The sequence below is a fragment of the Danio rerio genome, chromosome 22 (assembly GCF_052040795.2).
Source record: "Danio rerio strain M-AB ecotype USA chromosome 22, GRCz13ab, whole genome shotgun sequence".
Taxonomy (NCBI): domain Eukaryota; kingdom Metazoa; phylum Chordata; class Actinopteri; order Cypriniformes; family Danionidae; genus Danio; species Danio rerio.
The window spans coordinates 38,353,641-38,378,706 of record NC_141042.1 but is presented as its reverse complement, the minus strand read 5'-3'; the positions used below and the strand labels follow the sequence as shown (position 1 = coordinate 38,378,706).

The following is a 25,066-nucleotide window of genomic DNA, read 5'->3' as shown; positions in this document are numbered from 1 at the left end:
ACAGCTGATGCCCTTCCAGCTGCAACCCAGTACTGGGAAATACTTTTTAAGTTCATGTTTTTGAATTAATACTTTAGTTTTAGCTAAACATAACCAACATGAATTGAAATGTATGTCATGACTTTACTTAGAGGGGTACCTTACCATTAACTCATTCCTAACTAACAATAAATAATCATGCACATCCGTCTAGTGCAGGGGTGTCAAGCGTATGGCTAGCGGGCTGGATCAGGCCCGCCAACTAATCTGACGCAACATGCGAGAGGAATCTATGAGCTGCAATTTTTCAATAAAATATACTGCTGTTCCAATTGTGTCCACTGGATGGCGCAATAGCAAACTTATTTTAACTGATCCAGAAGCTTGAATCAGCGTCAGTTTAACAGCCGTCTCAGAGAGAAAGACCACATCTATACCCTGTCATACCACACCAGTGCTTCCAAATCCTACACATAGACCACAGGTGTCAAACTCAGTTCCAAAAGGGCCGCAGCTCTGCAGTTTAGTTCCAACCCTAATTAAACACACCTGATCAAACTAATTGAGTCCTTCAGGCTTGTTTGAAACCTACAGGTAAGTGTGTTGGAGCAGGGTTGGAACTAAACTGTGCAGGGCTTCGGCCCTCCAGGAATTGAGTTTGACACCCCTGACATAGACTTTACTTAGGCGGGCCGCCCAGGTATATTTGGTGGTGACACATGAATAATACTATTATTATCATCCTTTTACACTTTTTTTGTATCCGTCCAAGAAAACTAAACATTCGCGATTGATTAACCAGTGGAAAATATATATATATATAAATAAATATAATTAGGATAAAATGCAGTTTCACTTACTTCCATATTTGCTTCACGAGGAAGAGCGGGAGGTTGCCGCTTGTGACCAACTCAATACTACGCGCTCTGTGCATTCTATTAAACTGTATAGACAAAAAACAGAAAATTAACACATTTAGTCTTTATAATATGAAATAGTTATTGTAATTGAAATATAGTAATGCTTTTTGGTAACATGGAGGTGTTAATTAAGTGTAAATAAGCTTCTTACTGTACAATAAATGTTGAATCAATACATATTCACAGAAAATAGGGAATCCAAGCTGTCAAATGGTGTTCAGTGTTCAGTGGTGTTGGGAGGCAGGTCCACAGAGATCTGTCCAAATCACTGTAGCCGTACACACTGCATGCAAAATAGTACATTACCAGAAAAACCACTTCATCTTACATCACACGTCTCATGCTTTGCATTTGGCTTTTTTGTGTTCTTGGGATTATGAAATAAATGAAAATCATTTGGTGTCTGCTGGTTTTATTTGGTCTAAGCAAATCACACTTTGGTGTATATATCTTCATCTGATGGCTTATTTCAATCCGTACTAATCCAAACTCCAGATATAAAAGCTGGCATATATCTTATAGCGTTCCGACTCTAAACTATCTTCTCATGGATGTAGTTTTGCGCTCAAGACCACAGGTAAGTAAGATGTAGTGGTAAAATAGTAACGTTGCAGCCGTTTTCGGTGGTTTACAGGATTATTATACATGTGTTGTTTGTGTCGTTTCAGGCTGCTGGATTCCCAGCGAGTCTTCAGCTCTGTGTTTGCACCTTTCTAGTCTTTCAAAGTAAGAAATTTTGATGAAGTTCATGCAGTTTTATACCGTCTGTTTAGTCAAATATTTCAGTATAGGAGGTAAATGATTGTTCACATTGATATTATTTAATGTCACTCATACATTGCACTCTCAGAAATAAAGGTACGGAAGCTGTCACTGGGGTGGTACCTTATTAAAAGGTACACATTCGTACTTGAAGGGTCCATATTGATACCTTAAAAAGTAAATATTAGTACCTAAACATTTTAAGTGGAACACTTTTGTACTTTTTAGGCATTAATATGTACGCGTGGGGTATTAATATGGATCATTTAGATACAAATTTGTAGCTTTTCAAAAGGTACCACCCCAGTGACAGCTCACATACCTTTATTTCCGAGAGTAGTATACTGTTAATTTACTGGTTAAATCGTCCTCAAAGAGTAGTTGTTAATGAAATGTTGTCTAAAACAATGATTGTCAATACAGGAGTTCCACAAGGAAGCATTTTAACACCCTTACTTTTTTCTCTTTACCCAAATGAACTTAAGATCCAGGATTTTGGTTTTAAGTTGTTTAAATAGAAACAAAAGGAGAAACCTTTTACTATAATTATATAAATTTGCTTCAAAATTGGTGTGACAGCACCTCTGGTCCTTGAGGGACATGAAATAGCAGCCTGATCTCACGAGAAAACTTAAGTATTTTACCTTTTGCTAGTTTAGTGGCTAATTCGTACGAGTTCCGTCGTACGAAATTGTACGATTTGAAAAAGGAGGTGTGGCACCTAACCCCACCCCTAAACTCAACCGTCACTGGGGGATGAGCAAGTCGTACTAAATTGTACGAATTAGATTGTACGAATTCATACGAATTAGCCGCTAAATAAAAAAGTTACGAATTGCTGTGAGATTGTTGCATTACACACATAACAGAAAAAACCGGGCAACACAAATACATTCAACGTTATCACATACAGTTGAAGTCAGAATTATTAGTCCCCCTGTTCATTTTTTCCGTTTTCTGTTTAACGGAGAGCTGATTTCTTCCACACATTTCTAAACATAATAGTTTTAATAACTCATTTCTAATAACTGATTTATTTTAACTTTGCCATGATGACAGTACATAATATTTGACTAGATGACGGTTGGGTTTAAGGGTGGGGTTAGGTGCCACGCCTCCTTTTTAAAATCGTACAATTTCGTATGACTGAACTCGTACGAATTTGCCATTTAACTGCCAAAACGTAAAATACTTAAGTTTTCTCGTGAGATCAATCTGTGTAATGTAAACGCTGATGTGTTTGTGTGGTGAAGCCAAAGATAAATTTCCACTTGTGGACGATAAAGAAAGTAAAGTAAAAATTCTGGGATCAATAAGATTTTTTTTATCATCGTTACTTCAGTTTTGAAAGTTACATGATCATTCAGAAAGCATTATAATATGGTGAAAAATTCCGGTATCATGTTATTTTGATAGTTCCTATATTGCATTTTGTTGAATTTAAGTTACATTGCATCTACATGCCAACCAATTCTCATTAGATTATAAGTAGACTGTTAGGTTATGGTTAGTGTAAGTTGACATGTACTTGCAAAGTTTCTTATAGTCAGTTAAATGTCTGTTGAAGGAGCAGTATCAACAGATATCAAGCAGACAGTCCACAAATACCTAAATAAGATGTAATTGCAATGCAACTTTTAGTTACCAAAATGTACAATAGGGACCATCAAAATAAAGGGTTGACTAAATTCCCTTTAAACCAGAACAGGTTTTTAACCTTTTAATATTTTAAATTACAATCTTATTTTTGCAGCTCTCCTAATGAAATCCGCAGAGCCCTTTAACTGCTCTGAAGGGACGACAGATGCTTTTCTAACAGACGTGAAGGACAGAATCTACAGTAAAACTGAAATACGGCCAGTCGTTCACCTGCGAACTCCCACCAACATCAGCGTGAGCTTCACTCTGTATGGGATATTAGATGTGGTACGTCACAATTCTCAATTATAGATGAACAAAATCGTATTTATTATATTATAATGCTCAACCATTTGCAGCCAGGACACAGTGGTCATCTTGCTTCCCAAATACATAAAAAATTCAGGCTGTGAAACAGCAACATGCATTATATATAAAACAATTGAGGCGGCAAAGTGGCTCAGTGGTTAGTACGGTCATCTCAGAGCAAGAAGGTTGCTGGTACGAGTTCCGACTGGGTCAGTTGGCATTTCTGTGGGGAGTTTGCATGTTCTCCCCTTGTTGGTGTGGGTTTCCTCTGGGTGCTTTGCTCTGGGTGTAGTTTTTATAGACTGTCATTTGTCCATACTGTACCGTCCCTACTCTTCTCAACGAGCTGCGGGTGATGCCGCCGGCCCCTCTCCCGCCTCAGAGCACTGACAGGCGGCCCCAGTCAGTCCTCGTACAGCAGCCTCTCCCACCTGCAACCTCACCCCTCTGCGTACCGACAGCATATGATTTAGCACCGGCAGTGTGAAGGTATTTCCCCTTGTACAGTCAAACCGATCTGCTTCTCGTTTATTTTAACAATTTCATTTGACTGTTTATTCTTTTCTTGCTCACAATCACAGATATTTTAAGTGACAGTTTCAGAACTTGAGTTTATTACACCTGAGAGATTACTGCACATTCACTACACATCTATACTGATATATTGCGTTCAAACAGCAATAAATTTAGTTAAATTGACATGCTTACATAAAGCGTAGTGCTAATATAAATACCCCTTTATTGACCATAGGCTGTTAAACAAACAGTAATGGTAGAACGTGATAATGTCAGTAATATGCAAATTAACGCATGATGTAATCTAGTGACTTTTCGGGCAGAGCTTAGCGCCTTTTTGAGGAAAATAGTTGGCAACAGTGGATAGAGGACTCGAGAGATGAACGGATCAATTCATTTCCCAGCTCTAAACCAAGTGTGCCGCAAGCCTGCGTTTGAGTGAAGGTCTCGGCCGTTAGATCGCCCCCTGGGGGCTGGCTGCAGTACAAGTCATAAAGCCCGCCTCCTCCGTGTTAATGAAGGAGACTTGAGCCCAAATAAAAAAAAATTATTACACTTGCAATAAAATGTCCCGAAAGATGGTTCTGGTCGATAAAGGCACTGATTATTGTGCTGAAATAGGTGCAGATCCTCATTTTTGTAAACAGTTTGTTTTTAGCAGTAATTTAATGCTGGGCGTGTCATCGTGATTGACAGCTGTGACTGACTGCTTCTTAAAGCAGCGCGTCTGAGCTGCGGCAGGAGACTGAAGTGTTATTATTCAATTTCTGTGTTATTTTACTATGACAACATGAGTTCAGCAGTAAATTACAGTTTCTGACATACATGCTCCTGGTGGAACACTGTTTATTCGCTAAGGTCAGGCCTTTTTTCGGGCTTTATTAGTTTGCTGATACACGCCTAACCACCCAGATAGCAAAATACACCTCGGGTCAGTTCCGGCTAGATTCTCGCCTGCCGGAGACTTACCCCTCAGAGCTCAGACTGACTACCTCTGCTGGACCTACTCCGGATGCCTGGACTCACTGCCCGATTCCAGCCCGAGTCAATCGAGCCAGATGCGGTGGTCGAGCAAGCCGGCGCTGCCGCATGCGAGCCGGAATCAGCCCGCGACGCCGCGAGTAGGTTATGCGCTGCGGCCCGGAGCTGGCGCGATTGAATATATAAAACCCTCATATTTGTTAACGTTATTACATCCATTTGTGTTGATATGACAGCAAACGCATGCTGAGAAGTTCGGGGGGCGTGGTTGATTTTACATAAAGCGTTTGGTTGGAAGCTCGACTCCTTCTGACAGTCCTTCTGCGCATGTCAAGGCTCCAATTTCAGCAGTCTTTTGCGACAGTTTGTGCCCGTCAAGCAGGCGTTTTGCCCTCAAGGCGTTCAATGGGAAAAGGGGCTGTCGCGTCGTCCATATTTTTTTACAGTCATTGCTCTAAACGCATGGCATCTGCCTTTCCGCGACGAACGACTCAAAAGACTTGAAATGAACGAATGTGCGCACGCGCGGATCAACGAATCACTCCCTGAGAGGACTCGTAATTCCAGAGTCATATTGAAGATTTGTTCAAAATGAATGAATCGTTCATAAACAACACATCACTACCACAGTCCAAAGACATGTGGTACAGGTGAATTGGAATAACTAAATTGGCCGTAGTGTATGGGTGTGTATGGGTGTTTCCCAGTACTGGGTTGCGGCTGGATGAGCATTCGCTGTGTAAAACATATTCTGGAATAGTTGGCACTTCATTGCACTGTGGGAACCCCTGATATATAAGAGACTAAGCCAAAGGAAAATGAATGAATGAATCTTGTCTTCGAGTCTTGCACAACTGTACTGATAAATATTTGGTGAATAACTATTACTGAATTATGTATGTTGGAATTTCATTCTTTCAGGATGAAAAAGCACAGAAACTTGACACGTTTCTTTGGGTGAATTTGGTAAGTCCAAAAGATTTCCATTATGTCTGGTTATTGATTGAAAACGTGTATATTTAGCAGATGCACAATGCACCGTGAAATGCCATGTAATAAAATCAAAACTAAGTTCAAAGCAAAGTTTAAAGACATTAAATGAAGAATTTCTTTACAATCAATGTTTTGTTGTCGATCCAAGTTGTAAAAGCAACAAATAATAACTTGACTTCTAGTTGATCATTTGGAAAAGTGGCAGAAGGTGGATTTTTCTGATGAGCTGCATCCCAATCATCACCAATACTGCAGAAGACCTTCTGGAACCAGCATGGACCCAAGATTCTCACAGAAATCAGTCAAGTTTGGTTAAGGAAAAATCATGGTTTGGGGTTATATTCAGTATGATGGCATGCGAGAGATCTGCAGAGTGGATGATCAACATCAACAGCCCGAGGTATCAAGACATTTGTGCTGCCCATTACATTACAAACCACAGGAGAGGGCAAATTCTCCAGCAGGATAGCGCTCCTGCTCATACTTCAAGTTCTTGAAAGAAGGTCAAGGTGCTCCAGGATTTGGCCAGCCCAGTCACCAGACATGAACATTATTGAGCATGACTGGGGTAAGATGAAGGAGGAGACATTGAAGATGAACACAAAGTGTCTTGATGAACTCTAGGAGTCCTGCAAGAACGCTTTCTTTGCCATTCCAGATGACTTTATTAATCAGTGATTTGAGTCATGTCAGAGATGTATGGATGTAGTCCTCCAAGCTCATGATGGAGTCAGACACAACATTCATTCTGTTTCAACTGCAGCAGGACTTTATATTCTATACTGGACATTATTTCTGTTCAGTGCCAAGACTTTTGTTTAAGCAAAGTCAGACCTCACTGGCCTAATGAAATCAGTCAAAATCAAGGCATGATCATGTTATATTTGGGTAAAATAATGGTAATCTAGAGGCCTTTGCTTTACATATGAGCCTCTTCTGATACCAAATGATCAACTGGAACCAGTTATTATTTGTTGTTCCTAAAACTTGGATAGGCGACAAGACTTTTGACAGGTAGTGTATTCAGAATGTTTAATATTGACTGAACTAATAAACTGCAATCCAGCCAACAATATATTTTCTCTGCAAAAAAAAAAAAAAAAAACTTTTAAGTTTTTGCCTTGTTTATATTCCACATATGTAAAAAAATTCTAAAATCAAGAAACATTTTCTAGACAAGCAAGTCTTGTCACGTTAGGCGTGATCAAAACAATAACAAAAACGGGAACAAAAGATGGCGGATTCAAGTGCAGATTTTAATATTTTAAAGTGTAGAAACAGTGAACAAAAATCCAAAAATATCAAAGTAACAAATAAACAACAAAACAAGAAACTAAGACAGATAAACATGAACTAGACTATAGCAGGATACGAGGCAAGATCAGGAACAACAACTAGGAAAAACAGACTTACTGGGTACAAGAAAGACAAGGAAGACGCGATGGCAAACAGTGGTTGAATGACTGAATATATAGTCCTGGTAATCACAGAGAATGGAGACAGCTGTAGTTGTAAATCAGTGTAGATGACAGACCGGGTGTGTGCGCGAAAGAATGTATGGAAATGTAGTCTTTCCTGGGATGCTGTAGTGCCTACTAAGTCCTGGTGCACTACAGCGCCCTCAGGTGGTCACTGACGGATGTGACAGTCTTGTTTTATAAAATAATATTTTATTTCATAGTATTTCTTAACCATAACTTACCAGTACGGTAAGCAAAATAATCAAAAAGGGAAAAACAACATCATTTTGCTGACCCCATCGGCAAATTATTTTGCTTGTCTTAAGGAAAAACTCACTTAATTTTGACATTATTTCCTAAAAGACAGGATTTTGCTTGTCTAGAAAATTAGCTTCTTGATTTGAATTGTTTTGATATTTGGACTAGAAACAAGACAAAAAAGCTGTAAGAACAGTGTTTAAAGGCTGGATCAACTGAAAAAAAATAAGTTAACTTTTTTAAAATCCGTGGAAATAGCTAAATAATAAATAGCTGATGCTTGGTACCATTTTCAGTCTGTTTACTTACTTAAATATGTCTGTTTACTTTTTAAAGTAAACCTATGTCCCTTTTTACTAGATGTAAAATAAGTCTATGATGTCTCTCGGATCTGTGTGTAAAGTTTCAGCTTAAAATACCACACAAATAATGTTTTATACCTCTCCAAAACTGACCCTTTTAGGATCCTAAATGAGCCATTTTGGTGACTGTCACTTTAAATTCAAATGAGATTGTTCTCCCAGCCACATTTTGAAAAGAGGGTGGAGCTAAAACGCCTGTGTGTCAGCATAGTGGCAGATTGAAAAACAACTGCTTCTCACTCAGGGATCTCTATGCTAATAAGAGAGATCATCACTAATGGGCGAGGCTTTCCCCCTCTGATGACACGTACAAAGGGAGAACGTCAATCAAAGTGTTCCTGCAGACTGGTTTTATCAAGTCTGATTATAAAAAATAGAATTAATAAATTTTTACCATTAGCAGCTGGTTATATTCACAGAGAGTTGCACCACAACTAGGCTTATACACCTTATGAAAGTGATTTTTGCGTAACAGGCCCCCTTAAAATCAATAAGTTGGCCTTTATATTGATAAATTATTAATGGTATTTTGCATTCGCAGTTCTGGAATATTGAAGGATTGAGTTGGGATCCTGATGAATGCGGAACAAATCGAATTTCACTGCCAAGGAAACAACTGTGGAGGCCTGACATTATCATTAATGAATTGTGAGTTCAAAAGTATCTGCATTCCTGAATTTTGTTATAATCTGACTATACTTGATCCACTTTTAATGCATACATGGCATAAAATACTGCAGCAAATGTACATAAACATTGGTTTATTTGGTAGATGTAGATCGCATAGACGGATGTCGTCGGAAGTCGCTCGCTCTCTGTTGAAATGTCGCTTTGCCGATGCGAGTCGCTCGTAGAGTGAATGAGGCATTAACAGCAAACTTTTGCATTTTGCCGGTTTGTTTACATGAAAATAACAGTTTTGGGACTGAAAATGCATAAATCCATCGGGTTGCAAAGTCGAACGTATTGGAAACGAAATTTTTGGCTATTTTGGCTGATTGTATTGGTAGTTTTCAGTCGCATGACTTGTGCAGAGACCTGGCGGGCAAGAAAACAATAGGCTGTGATAGCAGCTACACTGGGATCTCTATAGAAACGCAGCACATTCCGCTCCTATTTCCAAGCTCCATTTGTTTCAAGCTACAAATATTTCACATTTAATATCACTTATTAACAGAACAAAACAGAGATAACCACAAACTGTAAATTGTGGGAACTTATGATCCAAATTCTGCACACACAGCTGTTTTTCAGTCATTTAAAACCCCCATGTCCCTATCAGAGCTACGATTCGGCGATGTTTACCTCTATCTTGAGGGTATTTCTCAGCAATTTAGTCATTGGTGACGGCGTTAAAGCTTGAAAGTGTTTGATTTTAGATTTAGTGTTTTTTTTTTGGTTAGATTAAGGGTGCTTTCACACCTTTTTCGATGTTTGCCCCGTTAGCTTGGTTCGTTTGGTAGCCTATATGTGAACACTGCAATCATGCTCAGATCCATGGCAAAACACCCAGCCTGAGATTGACAATGAGGTGGTCTCGGCTCAATTAAAACAAACTCTGAAGCGGATCGATTGTAGTGAAAAAGCAATACAATCCAACAAATAATAGCCATATGATCCGCTATATGAAGAGAGAGTTATGAGTAGGGCTGGATGTAATCGCTACAGCTAAATGTGCACTACATGTAGAATAAGGAAGTTAAAGTATGCTGATATACTATTGAGAGCTGTTGATTCATTCATAAATTTACCGAATAACTATCTGGTATTTTTTTTCATATTTTAGCCTATGATATTTTATTTACCCTTATGGCGTGAAGACACCCGAAAATAAATTTCATCAATTAAAAGAGCTGTCGCACAAACGTGAACATTCTTTAAAATGCAAGGGCATATTTGCATATTTGGCTACATAATTGTTGTGTAAACGTAGCTTTAGTTTGGCATTTCTGATGCGCCTGGAAAGTACTGTAGGGATGCAATTGACCCTTCGTTAAACCCCGCTCTTCTTAGTTACTGTTGCTACGCCTGTCAACCTTTCGTGCCTGGCACGACTTTAACAATATGTATGCGCCAGTGTCAGACATTGCCAGGGATATGATGTCATTTTTGGTGAACAGGTGAGATATCCGAGAAAGCCAGACAAAAAAGGTCTGCAGTATGCATTACAGGTGTATATTCACGACATAATAGGCAACCGATTAGAGAATAATTTAAGCAAGATTGAAGCTAGCTTAGCCTAGCCGCCTCATACGATGACCATTCAACAGCTTAGATCATGCTCAGCAGGAGAGGTGAAATTTAAAAATAATCTAATAATAACTAATTAAACTATGATTTCTCTATTTTTATCCAGAAAGCCTGAAAGGCGTTGTTTTGCAATGAAAAATAGTGTTACTAACCGATGAGGAAACACGCATGACAGTGCTTCTACATAATTCATTCATAGAAAGAACAGCCAGAAAGGCAAAACTGATGGATTTGTGCTGAATATTAGCATCATTGACCCATAACAATGTAAAGTAAGTTATCTACTGTCAGTGTGTTTGTGTGCTCTTTATAAATTAATGAAAAACCGCTGCGGGTGAAGTATATTGATCGCAAGTGCTCAGTTTGTGATCATATCTCGGTTTTGTTCTGTTGATTTGTAATTTCGGGCGAGGCAGTGGCGCAGTGGGTAGCACGTTCGCCTCACAGCAAGAAGGTCGCTGGTTTGAACCTCGGCTCATTTGGCGTTTCTGTGTCGAGTTTGCATGTTCTCCCTGCCTTCGCGTGGGTTTCCTCCGGGTGCTCCAGTCCAAAGACATGCAATACGGGTGAATTGGGTTGGCTAAATTGTCCGTAGTGTATGAGAGTGTGTGTGAATATGTGTGTGTGGATGTTTCCCAGAGATGGGTTGCGGCTGGAAGGGCATCCGCTGCGTAAAAACTTGCTGGATAAGTTGGCGGTTCATTATGCTGTGGCGACCCCGGATTAATAAAGAGACTAAGCCGACAAGAAAATAAATGAATGAATGATTTGTAATTTCGAATATTCGTAGCTTGAAATAGATGGAAATATGAAGTTCGGTAAAGTTAGCAACAGATTTGCAGATTCGTATTTGCCGGATCAATAACTCGTGTAATTATGACCTATTCGCAATTAGTATGACTATGGCGAAGGCTTAAACGGAGCATTACTCATAATATCGAGCAAAAAAAAAGAAAAAGACAGCTGTGAAACATAACCAGCTTTGTTGTTTTGTAGGAAACACAGTTTAGATCTGTTTAGGGTCAGAGGTGTGTGAGTTATTGCCATCGTTCGGTCACTGACGGAATATCAAAACAAAGCCAACTTAACTCCACTCCTTGTGCGCCCCGCACAGAGCTTGATCCACGCTGGGATTTCTCCTCTTGGGTTTTTGGTTTCGAAAAGGGAAAAAATTCCACCATCCTGTCCAAACTTTAATTATACCAGTATCAGATTTGCAAAATCCATATGCGCAACGCTTTGGTCTGTTTCCCTTGCTCAAAAGCTTGACAGAGCCCCTCCGCGTAGCTATGGTTGCTAAGCCACGATTGGTTGATGGCGGTTTTTGGGTGTGGCTTAGCAAAGGGTCAGTTGTAACCTTGTCAGTCCTACGCCACCTAACATGCTCCAAGCTGGGATCGAACCTGCAACTCTCGGCATGGGAATTTATTTCTCAAACAAGGAGGCTAAAGACTATGGCTTCTAGCATCTGTCGTTCAAGCACCTTTTCAGGTTCAGAGGAGTGAGGTTTACCTACACAGCACTTCACTAGCTGGCCTCTGTTACACTCACTACCCTAAACCTCACTCCCATCCGGGTCATGGCACCAATGTAACCCCGCCAGCCCTATGCCACCCAATCTGTTCCAAGCTGGGATTGAACCAGCAACTCTCCGCATGAGTGTCGGTTGCTAAAACAAGGAGGCTTAAGACCATGGCCTCTAGCATCTATTGCTAGAGCACCTTTTCAGGTTCAGAGGAGTGAGGTTTATCTACAAAGCACTTCACTAGCTGGCATCTGTTACACTTAATCCCCTAAACCTCAATCTGGTTCACGGCACCAATGTAACTCTGCCAGTACTATGACACCTAACTTGGATTGAGACAGCAACTCTCCACATGACAGTCCGTTGCTCTAACAATTTATGGAGTGGATCAGAAATGTATGATTATGTTCTATAAGGCTGTGTTTGAGAGTGTGATAAGGTACGGTATCACAGCTTGGTTCGCCAACTTGTCTGTGCAGCTAAGATCTAAAATAGCTCATTTAATTCACACGACCTGGAAAATTATAGGTGTATCAGAGCTGATGTGCAGGATATGTATGAACAGGAGGCATTAAGGTGTGCTAAACAAATTGTTTGTGACGTATCACATGTTCTGCACAAGGAATACGAGTTGTTACCCTCGGGGAAAAGATTCAGAGTACCTTGCTGTAGATTAAACAGAAATAAAAATAATTTTCATCCTACGAGCATTAAGCTATTAAATAATAGTGGTGGCTTAGATTGAGAGTATCAGTTACTTATTTATGTGTATATGGAGTGAGGCTTGTAACTTTTATTGAATTACCTATTTGTGTTTTGTATGTTGCATTGTTTTGTCCATGTTTGTGATGACTGCAGCTGAGGGCAAGAGCCCAAGACTAATTTCCCTAACAGGGACAATAAAGTTTTACCGTACCTTACCTTACCTTACCTTACCCTACCTTACAAGGAGGCTAAACACCATGGCCTCTAACATCTGTCACTAGAGCACCTTTTCAGGTTCAGAGGAGTGAGGTTTACCTACACAGCACTTCACTAGCTAGCCTCTGTTACACAATGATGTAAAAACTTTGATAGATTCTAATAATAGTTACTATTTATTTAAAGGTGAATAACTTACATATAGGTCAATACATTTCTGATCCTATTTACAAATACCAAAAGCCTACAAATAAAGAGGAATATTGAAGAATTGTGTAACTTTAATAGCAGAAATCTTCAAGGAACATCCAGATATTAGTGTTTCCATTACATAATTTACAAATTGCACTTCGAAAATCACCTGCATTGCCCCTAGCATATCCTTTCTCAAGTGCTGTATGTCAGTAAAAACCCACATGGCCAGCAGAAAGCATCAACGGTGGATCAAGCTGCAGAACTCCTGCATAACGTATTCATTGCTAATATAAAGAGTATAACACTTATCTCTAACATGTACCTCTCTTTTTATTCTGAAGCATTGATGATAACAAAGTCCCTGAAACTTATTACCTCTACGTCACAAATACCGGTCACGTAATAGATGACCAACCCTTTCATGTCATCAGTTCCTGTAACCTGGACATCTACACCTTTCCGTTTGACATTCAGAACTGCACATTCACCTTTAATTCATACCTGCACACTGGTGAGTTGGCTTGACTGATGCCGAGTTCACACTGCATGATTGTAGCACCGATTTCTATTCGGCAACACTTTTGGTGAAATCGCAGACAAAAGCATGATATTTGAGGCCAATTAGTGCTCATTCATGTGACCGACAGTCATGCAGAGTAAATTATCAAAGAGCCAATTAGAAATTTGAGTTCTGAGTTATGATACAGAGCAATATTTAGGGAAGAGTTAAGGTCCCGATATACTTCTATACTTTAAACTACATTTTTGGGGGTGTTAGGGCTGAAGACTTTAGCCTAAATTAAGTTATCAGTTTGTTTTGGCAGTTCAAAACAGCTTACCAAAGCTCAAAGGGGTTTAGAAGCTAACTTTTTAAGGAAGTTTTTTTTTTTTTGGCTCCTAAGTAGAGATCTGCGCGGAACTAAATTCTGAATCCCGCTCCCGCCCGCACCCGCCAGGTTTTAGCCCGAACCCGACCGCTCCCGCTTATATTAAGAATTTATTGTCTCGCTGCCCGACCCGCCCCGTTTTCTGGCCGCCGCGCCCGATCCCGCTAAAGAGCGGGGGAGAACAAAACCGAAAATCCCCCAGCGATACAGTCCAGACAGCCAAGCTGTCTGTATAAACACACACACACACACAGCACCAAGCACACACACAGACAAATCTCTCTCTCTCATACGCTCGCGCGCACACTAACACACACACAAGCACCAAGCAGACACACAGGCGTTTGCTGTTACATCAACTCAAAGGCTTGTAATACCATGTATCAAGTACCAATGTAATACCAAAATGTTTTATATAAAGGTATATAAATACTGAGTCGCGCCAGCTCCGGGCCGCAGCGCACATTACTCTCGGACCGATTCCAGCGCGGATGCGGCAGCGTCGGCTCGCTTACGGCCGCCGCATCTGGCCCGATTGATTCGGGCTGGAATCGGGCAGTGAGTCCACAAACATCCGAAGTCCGGCAGCCGGAGCCGGGCTGAGTGGTAAGTCTCCGGCAGGCGAGAATCTAGCCGGAACTGGCCTGAGTGTATTTTGCTATCTGGGAAAGCTCTCTCTCTCTCTCATTCGCGCGCGCACTAGCACACACACAAGCACCAAGCACACACAAAAGCAAAGCTCGCTCTCTCGCTCTCTCTCTCTCTCTCACTCACTCTCTCATTCGCATAGCAATATCCGCAATATTGCTAGACAGCCCGCTCCCGTCCCAAATTAAACCCGTTACCGACCGCTCCCGCGATTTATTCAGAAATTTATTCCCGCGCCGCAGAAATCTGGTCGGGTCCTGTGGCGCGGGAATGCAGACCTCTACTCCTAAGCACCTTTGAGCTATGTTTAATTTTTTATTACACATATTTAGGTTTTAGTTATGATACTCCCAACATAATTTTACAGAAATCCGCAGATTTTTACTAAAATTCTCAGAAATAGCAAAAAACGCCCGCATAAGCCTCAAATTTTACATGCCAAGAAAATTGCATGATTATTCCAGTAATTGTTTTGGTGAATATGTAAAAGTGGATTATTTTGCAAACATTATCATGTAAACATGAATGTTACTAAAACACATGATTGTACCAAGCAGGCACAGGACATCAACATCATATCAGATTGACATTGTACGCCAACGTCGTAGGATATTGCATTTTGTTTGGAAATGAAAATTGGGTTGACGTCAAAACCCAAGGTCAGGCTGACATCAGTGTCCAACGTCGGACACACGCTATTTTGGTTACTTTCCACCGCAACCTAAAAACAACCATGTCCAACGCCTAATCATATTACAGCTTGATGTTGACGTTACCACTTTGACGTCTATCAGACGTTGGATTTTGGTTGCCATACCTGATGAATAAATGTTAGTATTTGACATCAATATGACGTTGGTTTAAGATGATGGCCCGACGTTGGGTTTTGGTCACTTTCCAACACAACCTAAAATCAACATAAGATCAACGCCATTTAACATCATTATTGGATGTTAAAATAACGTCCTTAGCATTGTGTGTCTGCTGGGTAGTCTAGACGTAGCCTTGCATAAGCATTTATAGTTATATTTTTAATAAATAAAGAATCCCAAATTATGTAATTCCTATAGTCCTCTTTCTTGCTAAATTTAGATGCCTGAAATCTGCCTGCGATTATTTTTGTAGTAAAGTCATGCATTGTGTAACCTCCAGTCACCGATTCAACGCAATGCTACACCAGATGAACACGAGTGTGAACAGACAACTTTTGAAAATCATGCAGTGTGAACTTGGCATAAAGAGTAACAAGATTCAACTTTTGCTCCATTTGTTTGACCCCGTTAATTCTCATTTGTTGGCATTATCTACAGTGCTGGACGTTCAGTTGTCCTTTGCTAAACCAGTGGAGGAAGTACTCAGTGATTCTTATCAAGCAATGGCTACCCAAGGAGAGTGGGAACTGGTCAACATGCACGCCGAGAAACCCATAATACCTCCCCAGGACTGGAACAAAACACAGGACATGCTTGTTTACTATGTATTACCATTTTAACGCAATTACAGTACAAAAAAGTAGTCACACTTTAATATAAAGTTCACTATTAATAAACCATTACCTACGACTTTTGCAATCAATAACGTATAATACGGTGTTTATTATGTTAGTACAATTAGGTTTAGGTATTGGGTAGGATTAGAGATATAGAATATTTATATTTACATTTAGTCATTTAGCAGACGCTTTTATCCAAAGCGACTTACAAATGAGGACAAGGAAGCAACTTACACAACTATAAGAGCAACAATGAATAAGTGCTGTAGGCAAGTTTCAGGTATGTAAAGTGTAAGAAGCAAAACATTGGTAATTTTTTTTTTTTTTTGTAATACAGTTAGCAGAGGCAATTGCAGATTAGCAAGGGAAGTGGGGACTAAATAGTTGAGTTTTTAGTCGTTTCTTGAAGACAGCGAGTGACTCTGCCGTTCTGATGCAGTTAGGGAGTTCATTCCACCTACTGGGCAGATTGAACGCGAGAGTTCGGGAAAGTGATTTCTTCCCTCTTTGGGATGGAACCACGAGGCGACGTTCATGCACAGAACGCAAGTTTCTGGAGGGCACATACATCTGCAGAAGTGAGAGCAGATAAGAGATAGAATATTCATTCATTCATTTTCCTTCGGCTTAGTCTCTGATTTATCAGGGGTCGCCAAAGTGGAATGAACCATCGGTGTAGAATATAACCTAGCATGGTATGTACTTTATAAGTACTTCAAATTAAGCCAATGGATTAATAATTGACATACTATTAGTAACTTGTTAATAGTGAGAATTGGCCTCTATACTGAAGTGTTACCAAAAATAGTACTAAAATAAATACACCTAGCATATTCTCATGGGATTTTTGCAGAACTGCAGTCAGTTCAGTTCATATTAACCCTACAATATCATTTGTACATTTTCATACAATCCTCTTGCCACTGAAGGTAGAGAGAATTTACTATGCAGACCAACAGAAAATGCTTAGTTTGACAGTGAGTTATATCAATAAATTACACTAAAGGAATGCACCTCATAAGTCAGGGGTTCCCAAACTTTTCAGCCCACGACCCCCAAAATAACAATTCCAGTGACTCGCGACCCCCAATATCCTCTGAGGTGGTTATAAATACAGAAACCTTGCATGCAATGATGCAGACACACCAATTAAATTTGTGTCAGTACTTTAAATGTGCCAGAAAGTATAACCTGATGTTATAAAATCAAAATGCATCTGACGCTATTGCTGCCTTTAATATATTGTAATTACCCCAGGGGTCGCAATCCAATAGAACTAGTAAATATAAGCTACTATAGTAACTATATAGTAACTATAAACGACTATTTTTATTTTCAGTATAGTTATGGATAAAATATGTTAATTCTTATGGTTTATTAAAAATAAATAGATTTTTGGAAATCACCAGGCGACCCCCCTTCATTGCCCCGCGACCCCTCGGGGGGTCCCGACCCCCACTTTGGGAACCACTGTCATAAGTCACCTTACTTGTCAAATTCCATCATGAAAGTAGCTGAACAATTTGCTTAAATAATATTAGCATGATTGCTTAGCCAACATGTCTGTACATAGTCAACTGTATGTGAAATTGAACTCAATCCCAATTGAATTGAAATTATTTACATGTTTCATTTAGATCGTCCTCCGGCGTCGGGCAACTCTGTACGTGGTGAACCTCCTGATTCCCAGCTGTTTCCTCATTACTGTAGATCTCTTCAGCTTTCTTCTTCCTCCTAAAAATGTGGATCGATCAACCTTCAAAATGACCCTCATCCTGGGTTACACCGTGTTCCTTCTGCTAATGAACGACATGCTGCCCGTCACAGGAAACACCTTACCTCTCATAAGTTTGTATACAACTGTCATTTGCGAGATATTGTAAGCTGTTACTTGTAACTGTGTTAAATATTTTATACTCTGATCAGCCACGACATTCCCAAAGTAGATCTGACGTGTTGAGGCATGACGTGTAGGTTTACTAAATCCTAAACCTGTTATGTGGTTTTGCAAATTGCAAGGTGGGATTTTTATAGATTGGGCCTGTTGGTATAAATCGGGAGTGTCTAATTCTGCTGCCAAAAAGCCAACTAGGGTTCTAACCAGCTTCAACAGAATGTGATTTACCTATTGTCAGGGCCGGCGTAAGCTAAACTGGCACTCTAGGTGAACGTCGATCACGCCGCCCTCAACCTGAAAGTGAAAAAGAAAGTGACCGGTTTGCGGATAAAAGTGAGGACCGGGAGGGAGGGGGTGGGTGTCGCAGATTAAAGTGAGGACCGGGGGGGTCGCGGACGCCACCCTCACTATTCAGCTGCCCTAGGCGGCCACCTAGGTCGCCTCTATCAACACGCCGCCCTGCCTATTGTGAATGACAGGTTTTGACAACAGATGCTTATACCCCCACAGAAATTATGTGCCAGATTACACACCAGCTTATTGTTGGAGAAGAACACCTAGGGATTTTTAATAAACATTTCAATGTTAAAGTCTCATTCGAAGGACAGTGCTCTCTGGCAGTATAGTTGCCCCTTTATACTCAGGCAATGGGACTTGCAGAAACCACATGAAGAACATCCATTTCTCCAATTTAAAGTCTCATTGAAAGTCTTAGTGTGTACTCACACTATGTACAGTTGCCGTGAACCGGGCCAAAGCACGCTTGTCCCCCGTCTGACTCACATTACATTCGGGCCTGGGCACGCTACGTCATCAATGATGTGCTGTTCAGTAAGCGCTTTCGCTCAGCACAGTGGAGATTTCTTTAGTTATATTGCTTTAGTCGTTGGATATGCGGTGACATGCAGTCAAATGTTTCATCGAACAGATCCGCCACTTTTGACGCTCAGAAACAATCATAAAGTCCTCGTGCTGCAGGAATTAGGAAATTTGCTGTAGATGCAACTGTAGTGCAGTGAGAGGTTTGCGTCTTTAATAAACTACGACAGTTTGCGTTCATTGAACAGTAAGAATGATTAATTAATCCATATCCACAGTTCCTTAAAAGTCAATGGGCCTGGGCATAGTTCGGATGGCATAGTGTGAGTATGTCATTAAATTCACCCATTTTTAAGTCCCATTTAAAAGACAATGTTTACTGGCAGTATAGTCGTCCCTTTATACTTGGGCAATAGGACCTATACAGACCACATGGAGAACACCCATTTCTCCAGTTTAAAATCTCCCTCAAAGTCATAAATTTACCCAATTTAAAGTCTCATTCAAAGGACAATGCTCACCGGCAGTCTAGTCTAGGCAATGGAACTTGCACAGACCACATGGAGAACACCCATTTTTTGAAGTTAAAAGTCTTATTGAAAGTCTTAAAGTCACCCATTTTAAAGTCTCATTCGAGGAACAATGTTCACTGGCAGTATAGTCACACCTTTTTACCTGGGCAATGAGACCTACTGTACATAAACCACAGGGTGAACACCTGTTTGTGACCTCAGTAGCAGCTTTCCCATTGGCGACTAAGGGTGCTTTCACACCTACACTTTTGTTTCGGAACGTGTCTCGATTGCCCAGTTAGCGCGGTTCGTTTGGCATATGTGAACAGGGCAATCACGCTCTGTTCCGCGCCAAAGTAATCGCTCCGAGATCGCTTAAATGAGGTGGTCTCGGCTCGATTGAAACGAACCCTGGTGCGGTTCGATTGCAGTGAGAAAGCGATCCGATCCGAGCGCGGTTATATCACAGTGTTTTATGGATATGTAATAGGCATACGGCTATATGAAGAGAGAATTATGAGAAGGGCGGGAAGTTTCGCGAGTCTCCGGATGCCCGCAAACGAGTGATGATCTCATATAGAGGCATCGTCACGCACCCTTCTCACCCCTCCCCACCGCGTCTCTCCTCAGACACGTCGTGCACCCTGTCAATCACCACCAAATCACCACCTCTCCTGACAGCTGAGCGGGACGCTGCAAAATAAACCCTGACACTCTGACCAATGTAAGGAGAGTTTACTCGTTTTAGCTCTTGTGGTCCGATTAGAAACTTTGCAGTGTGAAAGCGAACCGCTCCAAGAGCAAAGAGCAACAATGTAACAATTGTAATCTCTGTTTCGGAACAACTGAATCGATTCACAGGTGTGAAAGCACCCTAAGTTATTCCATGTGGTGTCTCATCCAGATATTAATCAGGCTCAGTGGGCAACTATGTGATCGCTGTCTCTGACGTCTTTTGTGCCGAGCTCACACTGTACAATTTTAGCCCAGATATTTGCTTGTCAACAGGTCAGAAGGGAGACTGGCTGGATTGTTGTGTGGACCCTTTGAATTTTCCTAACTTCCAGAAGCAGACAGAGTTGTCTACGATTGTTTTGTAGTCCTGCATTGTGTATCCTACTGTAAAAATCCATAATGCAGTATGAACACAGCAGCAACTGAACGCCTCCCTAGATAGTCTTGCAGTGTGAAAACAATGGCTATCTGACAATTATGAATACCATGTAGCGATAGATCAGCCTTAGACTGCAGGTCTTCCTTTTATCCATTTGTCCAGTGTAGGACTGGTCCCCTGAGTGAGCCTGGTTTTTCCCAGGATTTGTTCTTCACTTTTGTCAACCAGTGGAGTTTTGTTTCCTTTACTGTAAACTCCGATTTGCTTGATTTGTTTGAGAGTTGGTGGAGCTGCACTTCAGTGGATTAGACAGAAATACCTTTATTAAACAGAACTAAATATAACTTGAACCACATCAGCATTCTGCAACCGCTCTGTCCTGCCTCATATAATAAAATATTCTGCAGTTTAAAATATTGTAAAGCTCTTATGTTGTTATTTTTTTATCTATGTAAATCGGCTTCGAAAATACATCTAAACATGACTTTACTTGACAATTCCAGGCATACACCAATAAGATTTGAGCACCCACCCATGACCATGACCCCATTTTAGTTGCGCATCCTTGCACTAATATTGGTATGCACGGTAACTACAGCAGGAAAATCAATTTATGATCACTAATTAGCTTATTTGACTTTGAACACATGCAAGTAAAACAAAAAAACAGTTGCTCACTTGGTGCCTAATACTGCATATACCATGCCTTGACAGATGCCACTGTTATGATATAATTTGGTTGTAATGATGTGGCTGATAAGAGTAAATTGGAGCAATAAATAATATCAAACCATTGTCATTTATTTTGCAGATGCGTTTTTCTCACTTTGCTTGGCGCTGATGGTGGCCAGTCTGCTGGAGACCATTTTTATCATTAACATTCAATATGGTTCCACTCACTATGGCCCATTACCTCAATGGGTCAGGGTGTTTTTCCTCAACCACGTTGCCAGACTTGTTTGTTTAAACAAAACACAGAGTGATCAAAATTGTGATGAAGGTAAGTCTTACTATCTATGTTGGGTCCTATACTGGTTATCGTAGTTCACTTTGATATAATGTTCAGTGTTTCCAGTACGATTGTAACGAATAGTAATGTGTTACTATTTTTTGATGATTTGGTCAATTACCAGTTAATTCTAAGAAATGTATTGAATTTCATAAAGTTTTTTGTATGATCTGTACAATACGGAGTTGTCGTGGATATCTATCTAGGGATGCGCCTTCATATATATTTTGATATCATACAGATTCAAGCAAATTACACCGTTATCCGTCAAAACGCAAATCTGTTCACCTTTTTCAAGTTTGTTTTCATGACTTAAATCTGTAACTGACCAAATAAAACCAAATATAGTAATTTTGTTAACCCTTGTGTGCTGTTGGGGATGTTTTCATCCACTCTGGGGGGATTTTGAGTCTTAGTTTGACCATAAGTTTCTTTGAGTTTCAGCAAATGGAGTTAACTTTGCTGATAAATCCTATTTTGATGCATATTTTGGGAAAAGGCTTTGAAGATTGTCAAAAAAAAAAAAATCAACAATACACTGTAAATTGACTACCCTTTTTGTATGTGGCTGTTTTTGCCCCATTTATTTCCATCAATGATTATAATGCATGCACACTCTAATATGCAGTTTTTCCCCATATAAAAGCCTCATATAAAAAACTTTGGTCCCACTTTATATTGACTGTCCTTAACTACTATGTACTTAAAAAAAATTCAATGTACTTACTGTGTTTATAATATATTTGAGAACACTTGTGGTGCTTTTGAGTTGGGATAGAGGTTGGCTTATGGACAGGTTTGGAGGCATGGGTAGGTTTAAGGGTGGGTTAAGGTGTAAAAGATGGTCAACAGTGTATTTACAAATGTAATTACAGATATAATTACATACATGTATTTAATCAAGCATAAGTACACAGTAAATACATGTATTTACACAATACATTCATTGTAACAATTATTAATTCTTGTGTAAGAATATATTAGTTAAGGCCACTTAATATAAAGTGGAACCAAAACTTTTTGCACAGGTCTATCCAAGAAGTTAATGCTTCAAACTGATGATCAACAGTAAAAATTACACTCTTTACCTCCTCCCAACATAAAAAACCAGCTACAATGAAGAATGCATGATTATAGGGTGTCATGGCTTTCTAATCAAACAAAACATAATTATAATGGAAGTCAATAGGGCAAAAGCAGCCCCTAACACAAAGAAAGGGCAGTCAATATAAACAGTACACAAGTGTTAAACAAAAAACACACCAAACACAATTTGACATTATTTCCTGTACCCACAGAGCTCATATTTGAGAATGAAGTCTGTGATCCTGTGGTTGGAAACCCTAAGAGCAAAGAGGACATGAAGGCTTGTGCTTCTCTTCAGCAGCTGAGGGAAATAACCCACGAGTTAATATCCATCCGTCAGCAGGTCGATAAACATTTTAAAACTGATGAGAGCGCAGACGAGTGGGATCTTTTGGGTCAAGTCATTGACCGACTACTTTTCGGCCTGTATATTGCCTTTCTTTCAGTTAGCTTCATCACTGTTGTAATCATCTGGCTGATCTGGTACAGAAAGACAGCATCGTTGATTTGAATAAACGTGCACAATCTGAATCTATACAATAATGAGTGCTTTTATGTGTATAAACTGATTCTCTAACATTAAATGCCTTTTAATACTTCTAACGACATGTTAAACTGCTGTAAATAAGGTGGTTATTATAGCAAATGTTTGTACTTGTACTGTTTGCTACACAACAAATTAGCATAATTTAGCAAATTAGCAATTTATTGAACAATGTATGCTTATGTTATACTTGTATTTTATCTTCTATTTTAAATACCTTTTTATTGTAACACGCAGGATAACTACTGTTGTGTTAACCCAGCTGGCACAGTACCACAACATCGTGGGTTGTTGCATTTTGGTTGGAAATGAAAATCGAGTTGATGTCAGAACCCAACGTCAGTGTCCAATGTCGAACCAGTGTTGCATTTTAGTCACTTTTCAACCCAACTTAAAAACAACCAAATATCAACATCTAATGATGTCACAGCTTGACGTTGTGTGGACGTTAACACAATGACGTCTACTAGACATTGGATTGTTGCCATACATGATGAATAAATGTCGGTATTTGACATCAATTGGCATAAGATGATGGCTCGATGTTAGATTTGGGGCACTTCAATGCAACCTAAAAGCAACCAAATATCAACATTATTTGACGTCATTGTTGTACACCAAAATAACGTATATTGAATTTTTGTCACCCGACATCATGTCCTAAGTGAAACCTTAAAATAACATCTTATGACGTTGTGTGCCTGCTGGGAATATTGAACTCTACAAATAAAGTTTACCTTGCCTTGCCTACAATAAATATTATGAATATTATTTATAAGCAACCCAGGCTCATTCTGAGGACGTACTGCTTTATACATTTCTGAAGTGCGCCAGATGCGCCCTAGGAAGTACGTTTTTTGTTTTCGAGAATCCACCAGGGGACACTATGTATGCTTTTTGAGACCTCAAGATTTCTCTCGCAAGGGCCATTCGCACCTGCTGTTCTCAGGAAAATCCACCAGAGGCCGCTGTCAACTGACCCAGCCTCCTCCATCCCCAAACCCAACCGATAGTATTTTAAAAAGCGCTGACTCATCAGTGCCCATCCACGTCCCTAAACTCAACCGATAGTGTCACCAATTGACCTGATCATCCCCTTCACTAAACCCAACTGACAGTGTATTCAGAAGCAACCCAGAAAAAGAAAAGCCCTCGTCTGATTTTTACCATGTTTTCAGATTTTACCACATTCTTACCCTGTTACTTACTTGTTTATTTTGCTTTTTCACATTTGTTTTTATCTTATCCACTTTCTGGAACTGTTCTTCGCCAAACGCAAAGCCCGTGGTTGCGGTCAAATCCTCTCGGCGTCAACTCCGCCGACGTAAATAGCGAGCCACTGGAAAAACTGGTAACAGCAGGAAAGCCATCCATAGGGAGGTAAGCACGAAAAATAATGGCGTCATACCACCCGATAGCGTTTATTTTAAAGACGAAATGCAGCCATACGTACTTCTGACTTCATAATTCACAATTTACACAAATGTATACAGGGGTGCATTTTCAAAATGAGCCTATGTTGTTTATATTATTGGATATAATCATTTATTTCCCAGAGATGGGTTGTGGCTTAAAGGGCATCTGCTGCGTAAAAACTTGCTGGATAAGTTGGCGGTTCAATCCGCTGTGGCGACCCCGGATTAATAAAGGGACTTAACTGACAAGAAAATTAATTAATGAATGATATAATTATTTAGATATAATACTATGCTCAAGCTAGTGATTTACACACATACTTCAGATTGTATGCTGTGAGAAATAAAGATGAATGTCAGTTGTCTAATGTTTGATTTCCTATTAAATGACCATTTGTTTGATATGTTATCTTATTTCATGGTCTGTTGAAAGTCTTGATTTTGATTGGATCGAAAGAGTGGAATAAAATCGTTTATACTACAGGCCTGTTGAATGCTTGATTCTAAACGGTTGATGAACATTACACACATCCCAAGTTGGAAAAATTAAATTCCTGGGGATACAGCGATGATT

At 39.9% G+C, this 25,066-nt stretch overlaps 1 protein-coding gene across 1 annotated transcript; it reads left to right on the top strand.

Moving 5' to 3' along the window:
- The first annotated feature begins 1,572 nt into the window (after positions 1–1,572).
- LOC141380242 (5-hydroxytryptamine receptor 3A-like) lies at positions 1,573–24,764 on the top strand. The gene is made up of 9 exons (XM_087304738.1): positions 1,573–1,625; positions 3,415–3,587; positions 6,027–6,071; positions 8,720–8,826; positions 13,411–13,580; positions 15,915–16,081; positions 17,734–17,944; positions 21,250–21,438; positions 22,746–24,764. The coding sequence occupies exons 2-9, from the start codon at positions 3,423–3,425 to the stop codon at positions 23,042–23,044; spliced, it is 1,353 nt and encodes a 450-aa protein (XP_087160864.1). The 5' UTR covers positions 1,573–1,625; positions 3,415–3,422; the 3' UTR covers positions 23,045–24,764.
- The last annotated feature ends 302 nt before the right edge of the window (positions 24,765–25,066 follow it).

Bases quoted from the DNA above. Each gene is read 5' to 3' on its own strand.
- LOC141380242 (XM_087304738.1), top strand. From the start codon at position 3,423: ATGAAATCCGCAGAGCCCTTTAACTGCTCTGAAGGGACGACAGATGCT. The intron at 6,072-8,719 runs GTAAGTCCAAAA...TTGCATTCGCAG, and splicing joins CGTTTCTTTGGGTGAATTTG to TTCTGGAATATTGAAGGATT. The intron at 13,581-15,914 runs GTGAGTTGGCTT...CATTATCTACAG, and splicing joins TAATTCATACCTGCACACTG to TGCTGGACGTTCAGTTGTCC.